The sequence below is a fragment of the Pipistrellus hanaki genome, assembly GCF_964339955.1.
Source record: "Pipistrellus hanaki genome assembly, chromosome: 2".
In the NCBI taxonomy this organism is placed as follows: Eukaryota; Metazoa; Chordata; class Mammalia; order Chiroptera; family Vespertilionidae; genus Pipistrellus; species Pipistrellus hanaki.
The window spans coordinates 32,620,968-32,641,761 of NC_140504.1; the positions used below are offsets into that span (position 1 = coordinate 32,620,968).

General features: G+C 36.3%; 1 protein-coding gene across 4 annotated transcripts in view; it reads left to right on the forward strand.

Annotated features, from left to right (window-relative positions):
- NAALADL2 (N-acetylated alpha-linked acidic dipeptidase like 2) overlaps positions 1-20,794 on the forward strand; it is a 1,087,185-nt gene that overhangs the window by 1,034,395 nt on the left and 31,996 nt on the right. For all 4 annotated transcript variants that reach the window (XM_084874166.1, XM_084874168.1, XM_084874169.1 and 1 more), the window contains one exon: positions 10,477-10,675. In XM_084874166.1, coding sequence (XP_084730292.1) covers positions 10,477-10,675 — 199 coding nt within the window. The remainder of the gene's footprint in view (positions 1-10,476; positions 10,676-20,794) is intronic.

The window sequence follows — 20,794 nt, forward strand, 5'->3', positions numbered from 1 at the left end:
TCCATAACTTACGGACATAGGCAATACTATGGTGAAGGTCTGGGGGGAATAGGTGCAGGTTGGAGAGGGGGTCAATGAGGAAAAAAGGGCTACATCTATAATACTTTATAAAGATACGTACATTTTAAAAAAAATTAAAAAGTATGCTGTGCAATACTAACATCACATGATAGAGTTATAAATGATTTACAAATTGCTTCTCTAAGTAAAATATTTGATGATAAACATATATTGGATTTGTAATAAAGACATGAAGAGTTTTATTTTAATTTATTAAGTAAAATCCTAAAAATGTTAGCATCATTGTAATCTTAAATTGTAAGCTCTATTATATTTTGAACAATTGAGTTTATTTTTAAAGTCCATAAGGAAACACGATATTTTAGCATTATAATTAATATATGAGCATTTTAAACAACATAGACTACTTCTGAAAGTCAAATAATATCCTATGGCTCATTGTTAGAATTATATTATTACTTTTATTTTTTAAGTAGTTAGCAATCCCTTTCAAAATCTCTCTCTCTCTCTCTCTCTCTCTCTCTCTCTCTCTATATATATATATATATATATATATATATATATACATATATATATATATATATTCTCTCTCCCCCCAAATTTTCACATACACAAAAAGTTTGCTAAAAGGATTTTCACTGCAGGCCAGATACCACTAAGTATATGTGCACCTCTCCCTCAAACCCAGGACTGTCAGTGGATAAGCCAGGAGCATTTTGGCTCCTTACTGTTGTGTGGGACTTCTTCAGCTTTGGTGATGAATTTTTTGTTTGATTGTAGGTTATTTTTGAGTTTTTTTTCTTTTCATGTGAGACTCCTTGGGTCACCCTGTCACTTTCACTCAGAAACATGCAGCCAGACTTGAAGCATACCTGCTATTAGAAAGAAAAACAAGGCAAAGAAAAAGCAAAATATAACAAAAAAAAAAGAAAAAAAAGAAAAATAGAAAAACATTTTTTTAACATGTCCTGGTTATAAATATTTGATTACAGGGATATGATATTTCACATTTAAGCCATGCATTTTTGTATTTTAATAATCATGATTCAAACTTATTTGTTCTGTAATATAGTCAAAACGTTATTCAAATGTTTGCTAAATTGTACGCAATTTGATGTACCTGGTTTATTTTGACTACTTTGGTTATAACCTTATTTCTAAAAGAGAATAGTTGAATATAATAGTGGGTGAATAATGGACACCACTTAACAACAGCTAAATAAATATTTTAGTTTTAATTTTAGCTGTGATGCTAGATGACTCCATTAGCTAAACAGAATTCATGTAGCCAAATGAAACATATAATTTTACTGCTAATACAAACTTAAATTGTTGATATATTTTTTATTTTATTATGACAGTTAATAGTTATTAGTCTTCAGTTCTTAATTATAGTGTGGTGTTTTTTTGTTTTTTTGTTTTTTTTTAAGTGACCTTTAGGTCTGAGCTATAAAAGGCTCTGTCTCCTTTCTGCAGAATTTAAGTATGAAGGTCTCTGAAACCCAATTGCATTTTCAACAGTGTAATTTTTACACCTTCACAACCAGCCATCTTGTTTATTTATTGCACTAGCTTATGGTAGCAGCAGCAGACCATTCTCTTTCATTCTCACAACCACAAGAAAGAAGGGTAATTTCCCAGTGAATAATTGTTTGAGTTGATTTATTGGATAGTACTTTGAAGCTTCTTTTGACTGAGTGACCTTGGCTCTTAATATTTAGTTAATGCCAAATGCATAATAGTTAGAGAATGAATATGCATATGTAGTGTAAGGAGATGTAGTATAAATGGTGACTGATAAAATAACTTAGGAGCTTCAGATGTATTTGTGAAAAAAGTTATATCCAAAAAATAATTTGCATATAAGGCATTAGTACTAGTTTGCAAGGTGTGAAGAATAAAGTACCACCACTGAACCTGGAATGAGACTAAGGAATGAGCAGTTAATAACCCTATTAAATTTATTGTTTCTCACTTTAACCATTTTTTAATGTAAAAGAACTTCAAAATCATTAATGACTATATAATTTTGATACCTTTTAATTTGATATCTGCTATTTTTGTCAGGCTTCTGGTTGTTCAATATTTAGCACTAGCGGTCAAGTGCAAAAATTTGTACATGGGTGGGGTCTGCCCAGCCCACCCCAATGTGGAGTGATCAGGGGCTGGGCTGGGTGGGGGGAGGGGCTGTGGGCAATGGCAGGTCCCTCCCCCAATTGGGATATGGGGGATGATCAGGGGCAGAGTTGGCTGAAGGGAGAGGTTGCAGGAGGTTGTGGGGGCTGATCCCAATTGGGCGAGTTGGCTGCCACAGTGCATGTCATAGCGACCAGTTGTTCCAGTCCTACTGGTCACTTGGCTTTTATATGTACAGATTATAATAAAAACTACAAATGACCAAATAAAGTAAAAGTCACCTTGATTGTCCTAGCCTGTTTGGCTCAGTGGATAGAATGTCGGCCCATGAATTTAAGGGTCCTGGGTTCAATTCAGCTCAAAGGCATGTACCTCAGTTGCAGGTTCATTCCTAGCTATGATTGTAGCACAAGTGGAAGGCAATCAATGGATGTATCTCTCTCTGTCTTTCCCCCTCCCTTCCACTCTCTAAAAATCAATGGGAAAATATCCTTGGGTGAGGATTAACAAAAACAAAAAAAAGTCACTTTCATTTGGTCTGACAATATATACATTTATTTAGTGCAAGCCAGATTCAGGAGGAAATTATTTCAAACACTGTGGCCAGTTGCCACCTCCCAATTGTCTCACTAAATGTGAAATGGTTCTTGGCAGTATTTCCTCCTGTTCTTTGAAAAACTAACAATACTTATTTAATATGACATTTTTTATTAGCTCTGGTAATTCATTAGTGTCAAGCACTTCATTTTAGAAGGGGATAGGGGTAGTTTTTCAGGGTGATGATGCCAAGAAGGCAGTCACTTTGTGTTGTTAGAGTTGTAGCTTCACATTTTCAAGTGTCACTTTGTGTCTTTCCTGTAATCACAAGTGATTAAGACTCACCTAATATCCTTTTTATTTCTTTCTGAGAAATATAAAATGAATTTACTGATTGGTAAAATTAAATATGTGTTGTATAAATTCCAGGATTCTAGACCTCAGCCCACCTATTTCCAGTCATGGTGTTATTTACCACCAAGTCTAACTCTAAACTGGCCTATAGATAGTTAACGATGGGCATAGTAGATACCTGGCCCTACCTCCAACATGAGAAATCCAATGCAAGCCACCTAAAATCCAAACAGTTCTGAATTTGCTAGACTTCTAATGGTTTGACATGAGCTGACCTTTTGTGTGACAAAGACTTCAACCCAAATGAAGTCTCTGAGAAGGATCTTACTGTGCTTGCTCAGAGAAAATTGATGAGATTGACCCCCATTGGGTACAGTTTCCTAAAAATATGTTTAATAGCAATCCTCAGTATATTTCTGTAAGGATTATATATAACCATATTAAAGACTGTATTTTGAACTGGTTGATGTGACTTAGTTGGTTGCAGCAGCATTCCATACACCGAAAGTTTTCAGGTTCAATTCACAGTTAAGGCACATACCTAAGTTGTGGGTTGGGGGTTCTCAATGTTTCTTTCTCTCCCTCCCCCTCTCTCTAAAATCAACAAGCATGTCCTTGGATGAGGATAAAAAACGAGATTGTATGTTATTTATTGATATTCCATCCCTGGTTTCAAAAAATTTCTGAGACAACTGGGACTGTAACAAAATCTAATTGTCCCATGTCCTCACTGTTTGTCTCCCCAAAGTAATTTTTCTTTTCCCCATTTTTTTAACTCATATGTGTATTGCATAATGTCCCTTAACTATTATCTTGAGCACATTGTCCCTTTTGTATTCCTCATAATTATTCTTTCCTTAGTTTCATTTATTCCCTCTCTTCACACTTCGTTGCTATTCATACAGCTTCCCTTTGTGATCATTATTTCCTTCCTTATTCTGAGGACTTCACCCAAATTCTTTTAAAGTTGTCTTTTCAGCACTTAATGTCTTATGTGTCACTACATTGATTGAAATGCAACATTTGTCCTACTTTCACATAAGAGGAATGGTCAATTATATTGTGATTTTCCCTCCTATATGTCATTTTTAGGATAAAACCTTGTGTCCATGACAGGATAGTACTACAGTCCATTATTCTGAGTGTTGCCTCACTGACAAGACTTTTAAAGTTTTTGCATGTTTTTAAAGATACTTCTAATCTTTGCCTGTAATAGAATTAGAGTACCCTTGTCCACCTGTTAGTTCATTTTTATCTAAACATTTTATTTTATTTTTTTCATGTTTTGATTTAGCCAAAGCATAATAACTCACCTGTGTTATTAAAATCACAACTCCAACTCTCTGCCTCACCAGGAGGGTAATAACATATGAACCATGTATGAATTAAATGTATTCAAAAAAGCTTTTGCTCACTTTTTCAAAGCAGCCAATAACCAGATCATGTAGTTGCAAATATAACTCAGTGGGAGCTCTGTGGGCCCCAGTTTGATTTCTGCAGCACTCAGATGAAACCATTCCACATAACATGTTAAAAGTCTTGCTAGATTTTCATCTGCCTTGGCTACCTGGTTAATTGGATAACCTTTAAAATACAGGATAATCTTTAGAATATAGTTGCCCATTTTAAAAAAAAAAGTGGCAAACCTGATTCTTCTAAATATGCCACTTTAACATCCTTGCAAAAATATTTTCCTGTTGTATTCAATGTAGACATAATTATCTGTCCTTTAGTATATTTTATCATTAAATAATATCCTTTTATCGTGCATTTACAATCAATATTGCATTATTAGATTGTCAATAGAGCATTAGTTTCCACATTTCTTTCTCTACCTGGGTCTTTGTTGATTATTTATTTTTTTAAAAAAAATAACCAGCTGAGGTGACTCATTGTGATTCATACTAAAGAAAGGAGCATGACCAATAGAAAATATTTTCCCTGCCTGAAATCATGTTGGCAATTTCTTTTCTTCTCTGTAGTGATACCACAAGATAGTTTAAAGATGACATTAAGTAACATATATTTTCTCCCTGAATAATCTCCTATTCTGCTTTTAACCAGTGTGTTCCGGGGAACATAAATTATACTTTTTGTTGTCACTATAAATCTGTGAAGACGAAGCTGTGATCCTGCAATTGTTAGCACCTTTAAAATTGTGATAAGCTTATCTATAGAAGAATAGGTTCTGTGGAATATTATTAAAGTAAAAAGGCTATATTGTTTGATAGAAAAATGTAGTTTTAGACTATCACCATTATATTTCAGTCTTAATTTAAAATGAAATTGAGTGAGTCTTTAACAATACAGCCAGAAAATATAAACTAAAGATAGAAAACTGGAAATAAACTAAAATTTAAAACTTTTTGGAACCTGAAACTCTGAAGGTACTAAAATCATTCTTTAAAATAGGACAGTTACCGAAAATTTAGGTTGTAGCATGGACTTATCACACAAGGTTTATACTAAGCGGAAACTGGTCAGTTCATGAAGCACCTAAGGAAAAGAGAGAGTTTGTGGAGGTCCCAGGTTCTGGCAGATTAGAACATGAGTAGATCTACTGAGTACAGTTAGAATTGTAGTTACTAGTCTTACCCAGCACTCTTGGAGGCCTTGTGGATAGGACTTGTCTGAAGCACCTTTGAGCTTCTGATCTGTTGGAATGTGTTTTTAGGATACTGTATCAAGGGTCCCAATTTTCAGGGAAGCCCTTGGCACTTTAGAAGTCTCCATAAAGACCCAGGCATTGTGCTAAGTGACTCACATCCCTTGTGACATTTAATCTTACTCTAACATTATGCGTTTAGCTGGGTATCATTAAAACTGACTTTAAAGATTACAAGAAACGGGGCCTCAAGTGGGATGGTGTCATGTTGTGTGTGTGTGTGTGTGTGTGTGTGTGTGTGTGTGTGTGTGTAACTCAAGTGTATACATTTAAGTGATAGGTGTTTAGGGCATGAGTATAGATCTGTGAGACTACAAAGCCCCTGCCCTGTCCACTGCAGTATGCTGCCACTCCAACTGCCTTCAGGGCAGGATGCTATCTGTTGCTGGTTGGCCAGAAGGCAGGAGAGTCCCTGAGCAGTAAGAATATTTCTTCCGGTATATTTTAAAGCCTCTCCTGAAATGGCTTGCTTAGATATCACTATGCATCTCAACATCTGTTGACTAGTCATTCTCCCTTCCATCCATCCCTCTCTGCCTCCCTTCTGTCTTCCCTTTCCCCCTCCTTGCTCTTCAATTAATATTGATGCTGCCTATAATGTCCAGCTCTGCCCTATCCAGGAAAAGCTAGAAAGATAAAAGGGTTTAAGGTTGAGGTAGATTAAAACTCTAAAAAGTGGAGAACTTAGGAAATACTAATTGTATTGTTTACAGATGGAACACTTGCCCCAACCATTTTAACATCAAGTCCCAAAACTTTCTAGAGTTCCATTTGAGATGCCCTTAATTTCTGGCCAATTTTATGTTTTCTCTCTCAAGTTTTATTTCTCCCCTGGGATCTGCGAAGCATATTCTTATGCACAATGAACTCTTCAGTCATCCTCATGAACATTAATTTCATAGGACACTATTTATTCTCAATTTGTGGATTATTTGTAACTAGATTAGAAACCTATTATGGTTCCAGGTTTAATCCTATGTCTTTGTCTCTCTCCCAATACTTCCAGAATAGCACACAAAATAGGACTCAGTAAGTACTTACTGAAAATACATTTGTTATTTTCCTTGAAGATAAAAGAGGAAAAAACACAAAAATCAATGTATATATTGATTTCAGAGAGGAACAGAGAGGGAAATATAGAAACATCAATAAGAGAGAACCATTGATTCTCTGCTTCCTGCACACCCCCTACTGGGGATCGAGCACACAGCCCAGGCATGTACCCTTGACCAGAATGAAACTTGGGATCCTCCAGTCTATAGGCTAAAGCTCTATCCACTGAGCCAAACCAGCTAGGGAACAAACTTTTTCTTTGAAACCTAGAAATACATTTTATTTTTATTTATTTTTATATATTTTATTGATTTTTTTACAAAGAGGAAGGGAGAGAGATAGAGAGTTAGAAACATCAAGAGAGAGAAACATCCATCAGCTATCTCCTGCACACCCCCTACTGAGGATATGCCCATAACCAAGGTACATGCCCTTGACCTGAATCAAACCTGGGACCTTTCAGTCTGCAGGTTGATGCTCTATCCACCAAGCCAAACCAGTTAGATCTAGAAATACATTTTAGTTGTCTCTTCAAAAACATCAAGAGGATCTTGATTATTTTGTATTTTAATGTTTATTTTTAAATATATTTTACAAATCAGTTTGTTCTGCCATACTATAAAAATTGGTTGGCTTTTTACTGGGAGCATAGATATAGAAGGATCATTTTTAGAAGTTAGATGTTTAATTCCTTTACCCTTTGTATTATTTCTTACATTATTCTTCAGAGATTTAATATGATAGCTCATTGGAAGAAAAATGGTGCTAGATTCATAGAGGATGCTGATTAAATTTTGTAGGGAGGGGCACAAAGTTTGCTTGGAAAAGGTCATGGATTAAAGAAAGTAATGAGCAATAATATTTCTGAGAATAAAAGCAATAGTAAAGCTGTTACAGTATTTTTTCGCATGCCTTTAGAAAATGAGTTGTTAGTAATTTGTGTTTAGTTCATGTACTCTGTTAACAATAACTTTCCTTAACATAGTGATCTTTATGCATAGAGAGTGAAATAAACATGCTTTCCATTTTCCACAAGGAAATTGAAGGACACTAATATTAAGTAATTTGCTCAGGACTGCATTGATAATAATTAAGTAGATCAGGCTCTTCTCTGTTTTTTTTTTTTTTTCTATCAAGTCCTTGGTTTTTCAGTCCATATACATAATTACTTTTGGATAAACACATTAATTTTCTTTTGAGAAAAATCTCTAGCTATCACTTCATGTTCTTGGTGTACTTATCAAACTTGAACTGTTGCCCTAGCAAGTGTGGCTAAGTTAGTTGAGTGTTTACCCATGCACCAAAATATCACTGGTGTGATTCCTATTCAGAGCATATGATGGGGTTGTAAATTTGATCCCCAGTAGGGGACATGCAGGAGGCAGCAATCTATGTTTCTCTCTCTTCTGCCCCTATCCTCTCTCTCTGAAATCAATAAGAACATATTTTTTTAAAAGATTACAAAAATATACCCCAAACCCCTGATTTTAATTCAATTCAGTTTAACTTATCATTACCCTTAGATAGCCTCTTCTATTTTTATTTTTTTTTCTTTGCAACTGTTACTCATTTCAGCAAGAAAGTAAAGAAAATAAGATTATTTTAGTATGTTGTAAACATCTCCCTGGGTAACTTTTTAGGCATTATTTAATGCAATAATATATTTCAAATAAGACATTTTTTTATAATTCAACATTCACCCAACAAAATTTTTATTAAGTGACAATCATGGGTAAGGTATTATGCTAAAATTTGGAATATGATGAAAGATAAAACATATGTCTGGATCTTGTGGGGTTCTCTTCAGCCAGGGAAAGGAGAGAGACAAGACAAACCAATAAGAAAATATTACAAATATAGTGATCAAAGTCCACAATTCACATGTTCAGCCATTCAACAAAATGCAGGTACAGTTTTAGGTGCTGCCAAATGGTAGTGAACAAAAAGGACCAAAATCTTTTTTTCCTCACAGAACTGACATTTTAGTATGGAACCTAAGGATCATAAAAGAGAAAACATTGGAGTAAGAAAAACCTACTTAAAAAGGTGACATTACCTTCTCAGTCTTATTTAAAGGGACAAATAAGCTCTAATTAGCACAGTAATGACCATTAGGAATCTTCAGAACATCAGTTATATAGCAAGATGATTCATGAGCCTTGAAAGTGAAGCTACTTTTCCATTTGTAGCCTCATTCCCTTGAGGTAATGCACAGGCATGTGCCATGGATGGCAGGTTTCCATCCATCAGGAATCTTTCTGGATCTAGCTAGTTCCTAAAGCCATCAAATCTCTATGTCAACACCACCATGAAAGATCAATTCATTTAAAGTGAAATAAGGTAGAATGGTACAATTTGTCTCACTTGATTCAGTAGTAATGTCTTCAATTTTGTAGCGTATGTTACATCAGAACAGATTTTTCTTTCTTAAATGGAAGACTCTCAAGGATGTCGAACTTGTTTTTACTTTAGCTCAGTCTTTCAATTCCAGCATAAACTAAATGTTCCCCATCCATTTTGTTCATCCCTTGTGCCAAGATGTTCTCTGTAAGTTTTCCATATATTAACTTTGGCAAATCATAATAATTCAAGATAAATCATATCTTTATCAAATAACATTAGTAGGTCTTGTGGGGGGGGATAGGGGGGATTAAGCAAAAGAAATAAAAACGAAAAACAACTCATGGACATGAACAACAATGTAGTGATTGCGGGGAGTGTGATGGATGGAGGTGGAGGGGGGCATAAATAGTGATGGAAAAATATAAAATAAGGAAACAATAACATGTGATATTATTGCTACCTAGAGGGATAGATTTTCTAAATGAGCAAAAGTATGTTTTCTCACAACATCAAGTTTTGTTGTGAAATCGAGCAAGATAATTAATGAACGTGAAATATACTATAAAAATGTCAAAATAAAAATAAAAAAACATCAAATGCCAAACCTGTGAACATTTGATTTTATTGATGTTTTTAATTTCAGTGACTAAAGAGTTACAAAAGTGTTATCTTTTTATATATCTTATTAAAATCACTTTTTTATCTCTACATGTTTTTTTTTCCTTATTGTATTTTTTAAAAATATATATTAAATTGATTTTGTTTATGCAGTAAATAACTGTTGAGTGTCAGCACTATGCTAAACTAGAGAAACTAACATGTAAAATGATTCCCATCCAATAAAGGTGAGAGACAAAAAGATCATTGTATCAGTGGTTGGTAATTCTACAACAGACATATTTTAACCTTAATTTAAAACCTAGTTTGCTTTTTCCTAGGATATCACTTCTACATAGTGTTTATTAAACTTGGAAATATGTGGACTAATCTGAATATTGTGTCAGAAAGATCCATCTTCTGCTTGTATCCTGTCATTTATTTGCTTGATGACCTATGGCAATTTGCTTACTTTAATTATCACACTCTATGAGATATACATGATAATACAAGGTTTTGTAAATATTTAATGAGATAATTACCTAATATGCTCAACCCAATACCTGGAACATAGTCTCTTACCTATCAATATCTATTTATTAGTGGTATTATTATTATTATTATTATTAGTGGCAATTATGATTAGTAGTAGTAGTGGTGGTAAATTTAATAAGATTAGTAGAGTACAATGCATTTAAACAATACATCACAATTATCATTTGCTCCCATGAGAATGTCTCTTCTGAGATTGGCTTATTTTTCTTTACCAGGTGATCACGCCAACACTCACCAACTGCTAGCCCTAGCCTCACGCCTGCGGGAGAGTGCTGAACTCTTTCAGTCAGATGAGATGCGGCCTGCTAATGACCCCAGGGAGAGAGTCCCAGTGCGTGTCCGAATGCTGAATGACATTCTCCAAGACATGGAGAAGAACTTCCTGGCTCAGCAAGTGCCACCAGGTTTTTACAGGTAGGATATTTGCTTCAAAATTTACATTTTATATTCCTCAATAAAATGTCTATGTTTAATTTTTTCAAAATATGTATATTCTGTGAACAAAACATTTTTTAAATATAAAATTGATTTTATCTCCAATTTGTGGACCATTCTTCTCTCCCAAAGAACAGTTCAGCTGCATAAATACAGAAGAAAGGAGACTTGGTTTAGCAGTACTCTATAGAAAATGATTAAGACAATTTTTGACATTAGTATGAGTTAAACATGATATAGATATAGAAAAAATACAGGTAGAATTATAGGTTGTATTAGGAGAAATAAACTTTAATGAAAGAATCAGAAGATGAACATATATTATTCTGCCCTCATATGATCAAATCTAGAGTACTGTGTTTAATTCTAGAAACTATGTTTTTACATTTAATTTTTTTTTATTATTGACATTATTGCGGATGTCCCCATCCGCCACACCCCCAACCCTAGTTGCCCACTTCTATCCAGCCTCTGCCCCCTCTCCCTTGTCCCTACCCATACTATTATCTGTATCCATGGACTATGCATATATGTTCTTTAGCTAATCTCTTCATCTTCCTTTATCCAGTCCCCGAACACCTTCCCATATGACATTTGTCTGTTTGTTCTTTGTATCCATGCCTCTGGTTCTATTTTGTTTGTCAATTTATATTGTTCATTAGATCCCACATATAAGTGAGACCATGTGATATTTGTCTTTCTCTGACTGACTTATTTCACTTAGCATAATACTCTCCAGGTCCATCCTTGCTGTCACAAAGGGTAAGACTTCCTTCTTATTTATAGCTGCATAGAATAGAAACTCTATTTTTAAAAGGGAGTAAGATAAGTTTAATATTCAGGGGAGAGTGGGCTTTAGAAATAACTAGGGAAATAGAGATATTTGGTTGGGGGGGGTCACAATAGAGTGATTTGTGAAAACATTTAAACAATTTTAACAAATATCTTAGTAAAACAACTTTTATAAGGAAAGCGACTCAATTTAGGCTTTTAGAGGATGATGTGAGTACAAACTGTTTTGGTTTTTGAGTTCCCGATACAGTAGAAATTAAACTAAGAGGGGAAATGTAGTTTAAAAGAATATTACATATTTTAAAATATTAAGTGTGATTTTTCTATAAGACTGTGTGTGTGTGTGTGTGTGTGTGTGCATGTGTATTTCTGTGTGATAATTTTCATATATATATATGAAATATAGCAAATATATATATATATATATGCTAGAGGCTAGAGGCCTGGTACATAAAAATTCATGTACTAGATGTGGGGGGGAGGGTACCTCAGCCCGGCCTGCCCCCTCTCACCACCTGGGAGCCCTCAGGGTTGGGAGGTGACCTGGCAATCCGGAGGAGTCAGTAATCTATCACGCCTTTGCTGCTTCCACTGCAGGCAGTGCAAGCCTCAGCCAGCCCTGGTTACCTGAGTCTCAGGTGGCTCTGGGTAGCTGGGCAGCCACCATCTGAGACTTGCCTGCACCTCGGGCCAGCCCTGGGAGGCTGGGCAACTGCCATCCAGGGCTTGCCTTTACCTCAGGCTTACCCTGGGATGCTGGGAGGCTGAGAGGACTGAGGGACTCCAGAGGCAGGCACACAGCAAGGACAAGGCTGGGCCTGCCCCAGGCCACTCAGTCCCCTAGCTGCCCAGGGTCAACCACTCTACGTGCCTGTCATCCCAGTGGGGCTGAGGGTACTTAGTGCCACCATCTTGTGGCTATGGGTGATGCCCTCTTTGAGGGAATGGCAGTCAATTAGCATATACACTCCTTATTGGCTAAGCACCACCATGTTTGTGATGGCATGAGAGTCAATTATCATGTTCCCTATTTATTAGATAGGATATCCTATATAATAAAATCTTAATTTGTTAAGTGTCCAGTTGTCTATTGAAACAATCAAAGCTTAATATGCTAATGATATCCTAAGGTCACTCAATTGCTCACTATCACACTGACCACCAGGAGGCAGACAGTTGACCTGATGACCAGTCTATGATGTGCACTGAACACCACAAAGCAGATGCTCTGACTGGTAGCTTAACTTGCTGCTGGGGTCCGGCCAATTTGGACTGAATGAGATGAACCTGACATACCCTTGAGCATTCCTGTGGTCTCTCCCAGGCTGGCCAACCTCCCACATCCATCCCAGCACTGATCTTGCACTGGTGGGGTGCCTTGGCCTGGCCTGCAAACTCTCACAATCTGGGACTCCTCAGGGGATGTCAGAGAACCAGTTTCGGCCCAATGGCAGAACAACCAGCCACTATAATGCACACTGACCACCCAGAGGCATATACTTAATGCAGGAGCTGCCCCATGGTGGTCAGTGCACTTCCACAGGGGGCGTGCCACTCAGCCAGAAACTGGGTTCACAGCTGTCCAGTTGGACCCATGGCTGTTGAACACAGCAGTGTTGGTGGGAACCTCTCCTGCCTCTGTGGCAATCAGATATCCCCCAAGGGGACTCCCAGACTGTGAGAAGGCACAGGCCAGGCTGAGGGACCCCCTTGAGTGCACAAATTTTGTGCACTAGGCCTCTATTGTATATATATATATATATATATATATATATATATATATATATATATGTGTGTGTGTGTGTGTGTGTGTGTGTGTGTGTGTATACTGCATATAACACACACACACACATACACATATGTATATATTCTCTATGTGTATCTATATGTGAGTAGGTATTTATATATATGTATGTGCCAGGAAACAAAGGCAGGGTACAAACATGTGTTAGAGGAAGATTTAGGCAAGAAGACTATTTGGCCCAAAATTCTCATACATAAAAGTCCTCAAATTTAGCATTAACATTATATTCATCTAACTATCTTTCTATAAATAATACCCTGGACTAGATATACTGTGTATATCCAAAGGATATAACCAGGACTAAAGGATTCAAGCACAGAAGTACAATCCTTAATTATATATGAGAAAGAAGTACTAATAAGTAGTGTTCTTAAGAAACTACATATGATGCTTTTATAAAGTGGTGAACTCATTCTATCACTTCAGGTATTAAAACATAAGCTGAATGGCCTAAACACTTGAATATTTGGACTCCATGAGGTTTTAGTACAAAAATTATGTGATCTGACAAATCACTTAATCTCTTCATGCCTTAAGTTTTATATCTATAAAATGAGACAATGTAATGAGATCTTTTCCTAATTAGAAACCTTGTCTACTTTTGCTATTTGGTGATTTTTTTATGATTTTAAACCCAACTTCACATTTAGAATCCTTATTTTATATAATTTCTTCTAATACTCTGTGTCATAACTCTTTAGGAAATGTTCATTTAATAAAGTAGATATGTTTAAGGCATTTTTTTCTACTCCATGTACTCTTGTAAGCATCAGAGCCACTGAAGTCACAGGTGTTTTAAAGACATGTGCCCTCATGAGATTGTATTCCAGAGGCAGGAATGGGAAAACGGGATGAACAAGTTGAGTAAAATGTAGTATGGTAAATATAGTAAATACTAAAGAGAAAAATTTAACCAGATTATTAAATCCAGAATTAAAAAAATATATATCAAAATAGGTAAATTATATTTTTAGAATATATTATGTAGGATAATTCCATTTCCTTCTTTAATTATGAAAATTCAGAAATTAATAAAAACTATACATTAATACCTAATGTTATATGATATTACATAATATACTCTTTCCCCATTTGCCTTGTATGGCACTAAGAGTAGATACAGAATACCCCTCATATTATGACTTATGTGTCTGGTAAATGTTATAATACCCCTCCAAAAATATTTTTGTACTCAATTTACTTGATTATTCACTTTAAATAGAAAAGTAAATATTTGTCTTCCTTTGAATTAACAATGATTAAGCATGTGATTTCCCCGCCTGTTAGTAATATCATAATGGGATACCTTGTATTCCAGTGTGTAAGCTTGAAAATGTTGATTATGATAAATGTTTAACTTATATAGCAAACTGAAGGATTGAAAGCTTATAGTTCAACTAGAGGCCCAGTGTGTGATTCCATGCACCACTGGGGTCCCTCAGCCTGGCCTATGAGATTGGGCTGAAACCTGCTGTCCTACATCACCTGAGAGGTCCCAAATTGCTAGAGGGCACAGACCAGGCCAAGGGACCCAATGGGTGCATGATTGGGGCCATGGAGGGACACAGGAGGTTGTCCAGCAGAGGAGGGACCACAGGAAGACTCCAGGGCATTTCTGGCCTGTCTGGCTTAGTCCCAATTAGCCAGACCCCAGCAGCAAGCTAATCAACTGGTTGGAGCACCTGCCCCTGGTGGTCAGTGCACCTCATGGCAAGTGGTTAAGCAACCTTAGCATGTAATTAGCATATTTACACTTTGATTGATTGAATAACTGACTGGACAATCAGACACTTAGCATATTAGGCTTTTATTATATAGAATTATTATGTAGGATATTTTGGTATTATTATTACTATAGTTATTGATGGATACTATTCTTCTCCTTGGCTCTGTTAATTCATATATATGCCAACATTGCAAATAGTTTAAATACCTTTATTTTGATTTATTTGACTGAGGTTTATCCCAAGATTGCCATGAATTTTACCTCATTTATGAAATATATCATAAATTATACTACTTTTTTTTCTTGATAAAAAATTCACATTTCTAAGTATTCTGGATACAAAAAAAATAAATAAATATAAATAATAATAATAATAATCAAATTTATAGGACTTTATACTCTCAATCTAAATAAGCTTCTTTTTTATATAATTTTTTATTGATTTCAAAGAGGAAGGAAGAGGGAGAGAGAAATAGAAACATCCATAATGAGAGACAATCATGGAATGGCTTCCTCCTGCAAGTCTCCCAAAGGGGATTGAGCCCGCAACCCAAGCATGTGCCCTTGAACCGAATCAAGCCCGGAATCCTTCAGTTTGCAGGCCAATGCTCTATCCACTGAGCCAAACTGGCCAGGGCAGCTCCTTTGTTATGGGAGATAAAATGTTCAAAGTGGTGGATGTGACAGGATGAAGTGCAGTTTAGGAAAATAAAAAAAAATTGACTATTTATAGTATGAACTGTGCAGAGAAAAGATAAAATTTTTAATTACATTGAACCAAATAACATTTGGTAAATGAGCTTAATTTTTTTTTTAAAACAACTTTTAGAGATGTTATTCATGTAAGAATATCACTCTTCAATCCAATGATGTTATGGTAATTCTCATCAAATATACAAGGAAGAAATCAAAAGTGATTTGCTTAAGAAAGTTGTTGACAGAAGTTCACTGTGTAGAGCTAAATATTGCATTTGGAATTTTGATTTTGTCCCAAAAGATACTACCTTAACAAAAGTGTCACTAAATACTGAAATATATTCATGTTGGAATAGAAAATATAATTTTCTTCATAATTTGGCATCAGACAATTCTAAGAGTTTTGAATCCTATAATGTTGATCTAAAAATGACGGTTATTCCTATACATAAACTTCCATTGAAAATTGCTCCGTGCAAGCATACTAATGGAAACAGGCAATATAAGATTTCTGTCTTCAAGAAATTGTATTTAATTAGAGGTAAGTAATATTAATAATAATTTAAATAAATTTACAGAATACTTTTTCAAAGGATAGTATTATCTTATAGAAGTCAAAAAAGATTTTATAAGAAAGAGGAGACATTTATCTAGTCTTGGGAGAATGGTGAGGTGCTCAACAAATTGGGGAGTGCTGTAGACTGCATGTTTGAGTCCTCCAAAAATTTACATGTTGAGAACTAATCCTTCATATGATGATATTTGGAAATGTGTCAATTAAGAGATGATTAGGTCATGAGTGTAGAGGTATAATCCCTCCTGATTGGAATTAGTAGCCTAGTCACCTTAATAAGGAGATCCTAGAGAACTCCCTCTCCCTCCTGTCATGTGAGAACACAGCCATCTATCGGCCAGGAAATAGTCATCACCAAACCTGAATCTACTGATGACTTGCTCTTGGACTTCGCAGCCTCCAAAACTGTAGAAACAAATTTGTACTGTTTATCAGTCACCCAATCTGTAATGTTTTATTTTATTTTTAAATTCTTACCTGAGGATATGTTTTCATTGATTTTTAGAGAAAGGAGGGAAGAGACAGAGAGAAACATGGATGTAAGAGAAAAATATTTGATCGGTTGCTTCTTATATGCACCTGACCAGGGATCAGACCCGTAACCTTTTCGTGTACAAGATGATGCCCCAAGCAACGGAGCGGAGCCACCCGGCCAGGGGTATTTTCTCATAGCAGCCCAAAATTACTAAGCCAGGGAACATTTCCAGGAGAGGGCAGTGTGAAAAAGATACAAAGGAGAGGTTGCCTGTAATATGTTAGGGAGGGAAAAACAGGAAATGAAAATAGTCAAAATGGTTAAGCTCATGATTATGGAAGTCAGAAGAATCAAATTGTGCAGTCCCTTAAATACTCTGTTGAGAGATTTGGGTTTGATTTGTCATACAAAAGAGCCATGAAAATATCTGTGTTGTGAGAAAGAGCTAACTGAAGCTCCTGATAAGTGGCATTGCAGTAGAGAGAGAACAGAACCCTTCAGGAAGACTATGGTGTAAAAAAGATATGTGGAGTTGAGAGCATGATTTGGAATATTGGCGTGAATGAAGACCAAAGGGCAGATGTGGGAGATGAAGCTAAGAGGAATAGATGAATTAGTGACTGAGTGGCTGTGGAAGTCTCATTTCAGGTTGTTGGGATTCCCCTGGGGCTAGTCAGGTGAAACAGGCTTGGTAGTGGAAAAAGCTTCCTCTCTCTCCATTTCTCCAGCCAGTTAGTTAAGGAACTTGGTATCTGGGTCTCTATGTAGTTATATGGTAACCTATTGTTACAGATAATTTTTTTATATATATTTTATTGATTTTTTACAGAGAGGAGGAGAGAGGGATAGAGAGCTAGAAACGTCGATGACAGAGAAACATCGACCAGCTGCCTCTTGCACACCCCCTACTGGGGATGTGCCCGCAACCAATGTATATGCCCCTGACCGGAATTGAACCCAGGACCTTTCAGTCCCCAAGCCGACGCTCTACCCATTGAGCCAAACCGGTTTCGGCTGTTAAAGATAATTTTAAAGTCCTTTGAGCTCTAAGAATCTGATCAGGTGGACACTCACTGTATTAACTGAGGGAAATTTTCTAATCCTTTGTAAGGGGAGCAGGAAAGATCAGGATGATAGATTATAAGGGCATAATAAAAAGCTGCAAAGTGTCCCAGAGGTACTGAGCCTGATAGGCAGTGGGGAGCACATGGAATGCTCTATATGATCAAGGATCATGTAAATGACAGTGTGTTGGAAACTACAAATATATTGCAAAAACCTTCCAGCAATGTGAAATCTGACTCATTGTCCCTGAGTAGGAAGGGGGTTGTGTATCTTCTTAGTCATTTTGAGTCGTCTCTCTCCCTCCTCTCTTTACTATAATTCCAATAGTTACTGCACTCCTAGGGACTAGGGGTGCCTGGAAATGAGATCTTGTGGCACCTGTGTTTTGTTATTGAATTCTTTTTAAATCCCCGTAGTTATTATTCTGCAAAAGCAGATTAAGCAGTCTGACCCAGCGAACCTATTCAGTCTCCACTATATTTTCCTTAAAAATATAGACAATTCTTAGAACAGTTTTAGGTTTAGAGGAAAATTAAACAGAAAGCACTGAGTTTCCATAAAACCTATAATCCTTTCGCAAACCACACACACACACACACACACACACACACACACACACCACACACACACACACACACACACACACACACACACACCACACACACACACACCACACACACACACCACACACACACACACACACACAGAGTTTTCCTCTTGAAGTGCATAGTCTTCCCCCTCCATTATTAACATTTTGCAATATGTGGTACATTTGTTACAATTGATGAACCAACACTGATATATTATCGTTAACTAACTAGAGGCCCGATGCACAAAATGCAAGAGTAGGCCTTCGCAGCCCCAGCTGCCTCGGCCCTCAGAGCCCCAGCTTTGTCCAGAAGGTCGTCCAAAAGGTCATCTGGATGGTCGTTTAGCTGTTCAGCCCTTTGGTCAATACGCATACTATGCCTTGATTATTATAGACATTCGTAGTAAATATTAGGGTTTATGCTTGGTGGTGTGCATTCTATGGGCTTTGACAAATGTATAATGATGTGTACCCACCATTATAGTATCACACAAAATAGTTTCAATGCCTGCTACACCTATTTAATGCCCGCCCCCCCCACTCCCTGAGCCACTGGCAACCACTGCTCTTACTGTCTCCACAGTTCTGCCTTTCCCAGGTTGTCATATATTTAGATTTGTACAATATGTAACCATTTTCAAGTTGGCTTCTCAACTTAGCAATATGAATTTAAGTTTCCTCCACATTCATTTTTTTAATCATTGAGTAATAATCCATTATATAGCTATATCACAGTTTCTTTATCCATTCACCCATTGAAGCATTCAGTTTTTGACATATATTTGTGTGGATATATATTTTCAAATCATCTGGGGAAATACCAAGGAGCGTGATGACTGGGTCATATAGTAAGCTCATATTTAGCTTTGTAAGAAATTGCCCAACTATCTTCCAAAGTGGCTATACCATTACTTTCAGTTGTTCCACATTCACACAGAATTTTATGGTATCAATTATTCTGGTTGTTAACATTCTAATAGATGTGTATTGGTATCTTATTGTTTTAACTTTCAATTCTCTAATGACATAATATTGAGCACTCTTTTTTGTATGCTTATTTTTCATCTGTTTTTTTAAAAATACATTTTTATTGGTTTTTTACAGAGAGGAAGAGAGAGGGATAGAGTGTTAGAAACATCGTTAAGAAAGAAACATTCATCAGCTGCCTCCTGCACACCCCACCCCCCTTACTGGGGATGTACCCACAACTAAGGTACATGCCCTTGACTGGAATCGAACCCAGGACCTTTCAGTCCACAGGCCAAGGCTCTATCCACTGAGCCAAACCGGTTTTGGCCTTTCCATCTGTTTATACGTTTATCTTCTCTCGTGAGGTGTCCTTTATCATACTCATGCAATGCCAATATTTTCTCCCAGGCTGTCTTATCAGTTCACTGTTTTAACAGGGTCTTTCGCAGAGCAGAAGTTTTAAATTGTAATGAAATCTAACTTAAGTTTTCTTTCATGAATTATGCTTTTGATTTTATATCTGAAAATTAACCATTACTGCAGGAGCACTTAAATTTTTCTTCTATGTTGTCTTCAAGGGTTTTATAGGTTTGTGTTTTACATTTAGATTGCTGGGTGGGGATGTGTGTGTGTGGCTGGACCAATGTGTGCATCTCTGACTTTGTGTCCTTATCAAAGCTGTGTCTCAGGAGAGGGCTTATAATGAAGGAAGTCCTTTCCAACATAGCTGGAATGGCCTTGAGGAATTTCAGAGGACAATTTCATGCCAGTCCAAGCCAAAGCCAAAACAATTTTTTTAATTTATTTATTTATTTTTTTTTTAGCATTCTTGAAAGCAGGGAAATAGCAATGTAAATGTCAGAATGCTTCTGCCTTGAGCCAATATTAAACAAAGCAAACAATCCATTCAAAGAACTTTTCAAACACCTAAGCTCCCAAAACTTTGCTTTTGAAAGATGTTCGAAATGGTTTACACCTAGGAGAGCAATGACATTAGACAGAAATATTAAAAAACACATGTCTCAGTACTCATGGTCAGGTTTCCCACTGATCATACATTTGATTCCATTACACAAATTTGATATTAAGAACTGTAAGGAACTTAAAACCCACCCCCCAACAAATCATTTCAGATGAACAGCAATCTCATTATATAGTTTTCATGGTGTTTTAATTAGACTTAGTTATATAAGTACTAACAGAATCTCATGTTCTTGTTTGACTGTGATAACTACTTTGTTCGGTTGTCCTTTTTCCTTTTTGTGAGGTGTGGGTGGTCTGAATGGAGCTAAAATCCCACCATTGTCTCTCTTGTCATTAATTCTATCAGCATTGCCTCTGATTTCTTTAGTATGAAAAAGCAACTTGTGATTAAGAATTACCATAATGCTTTTAAAATATTTTTAAT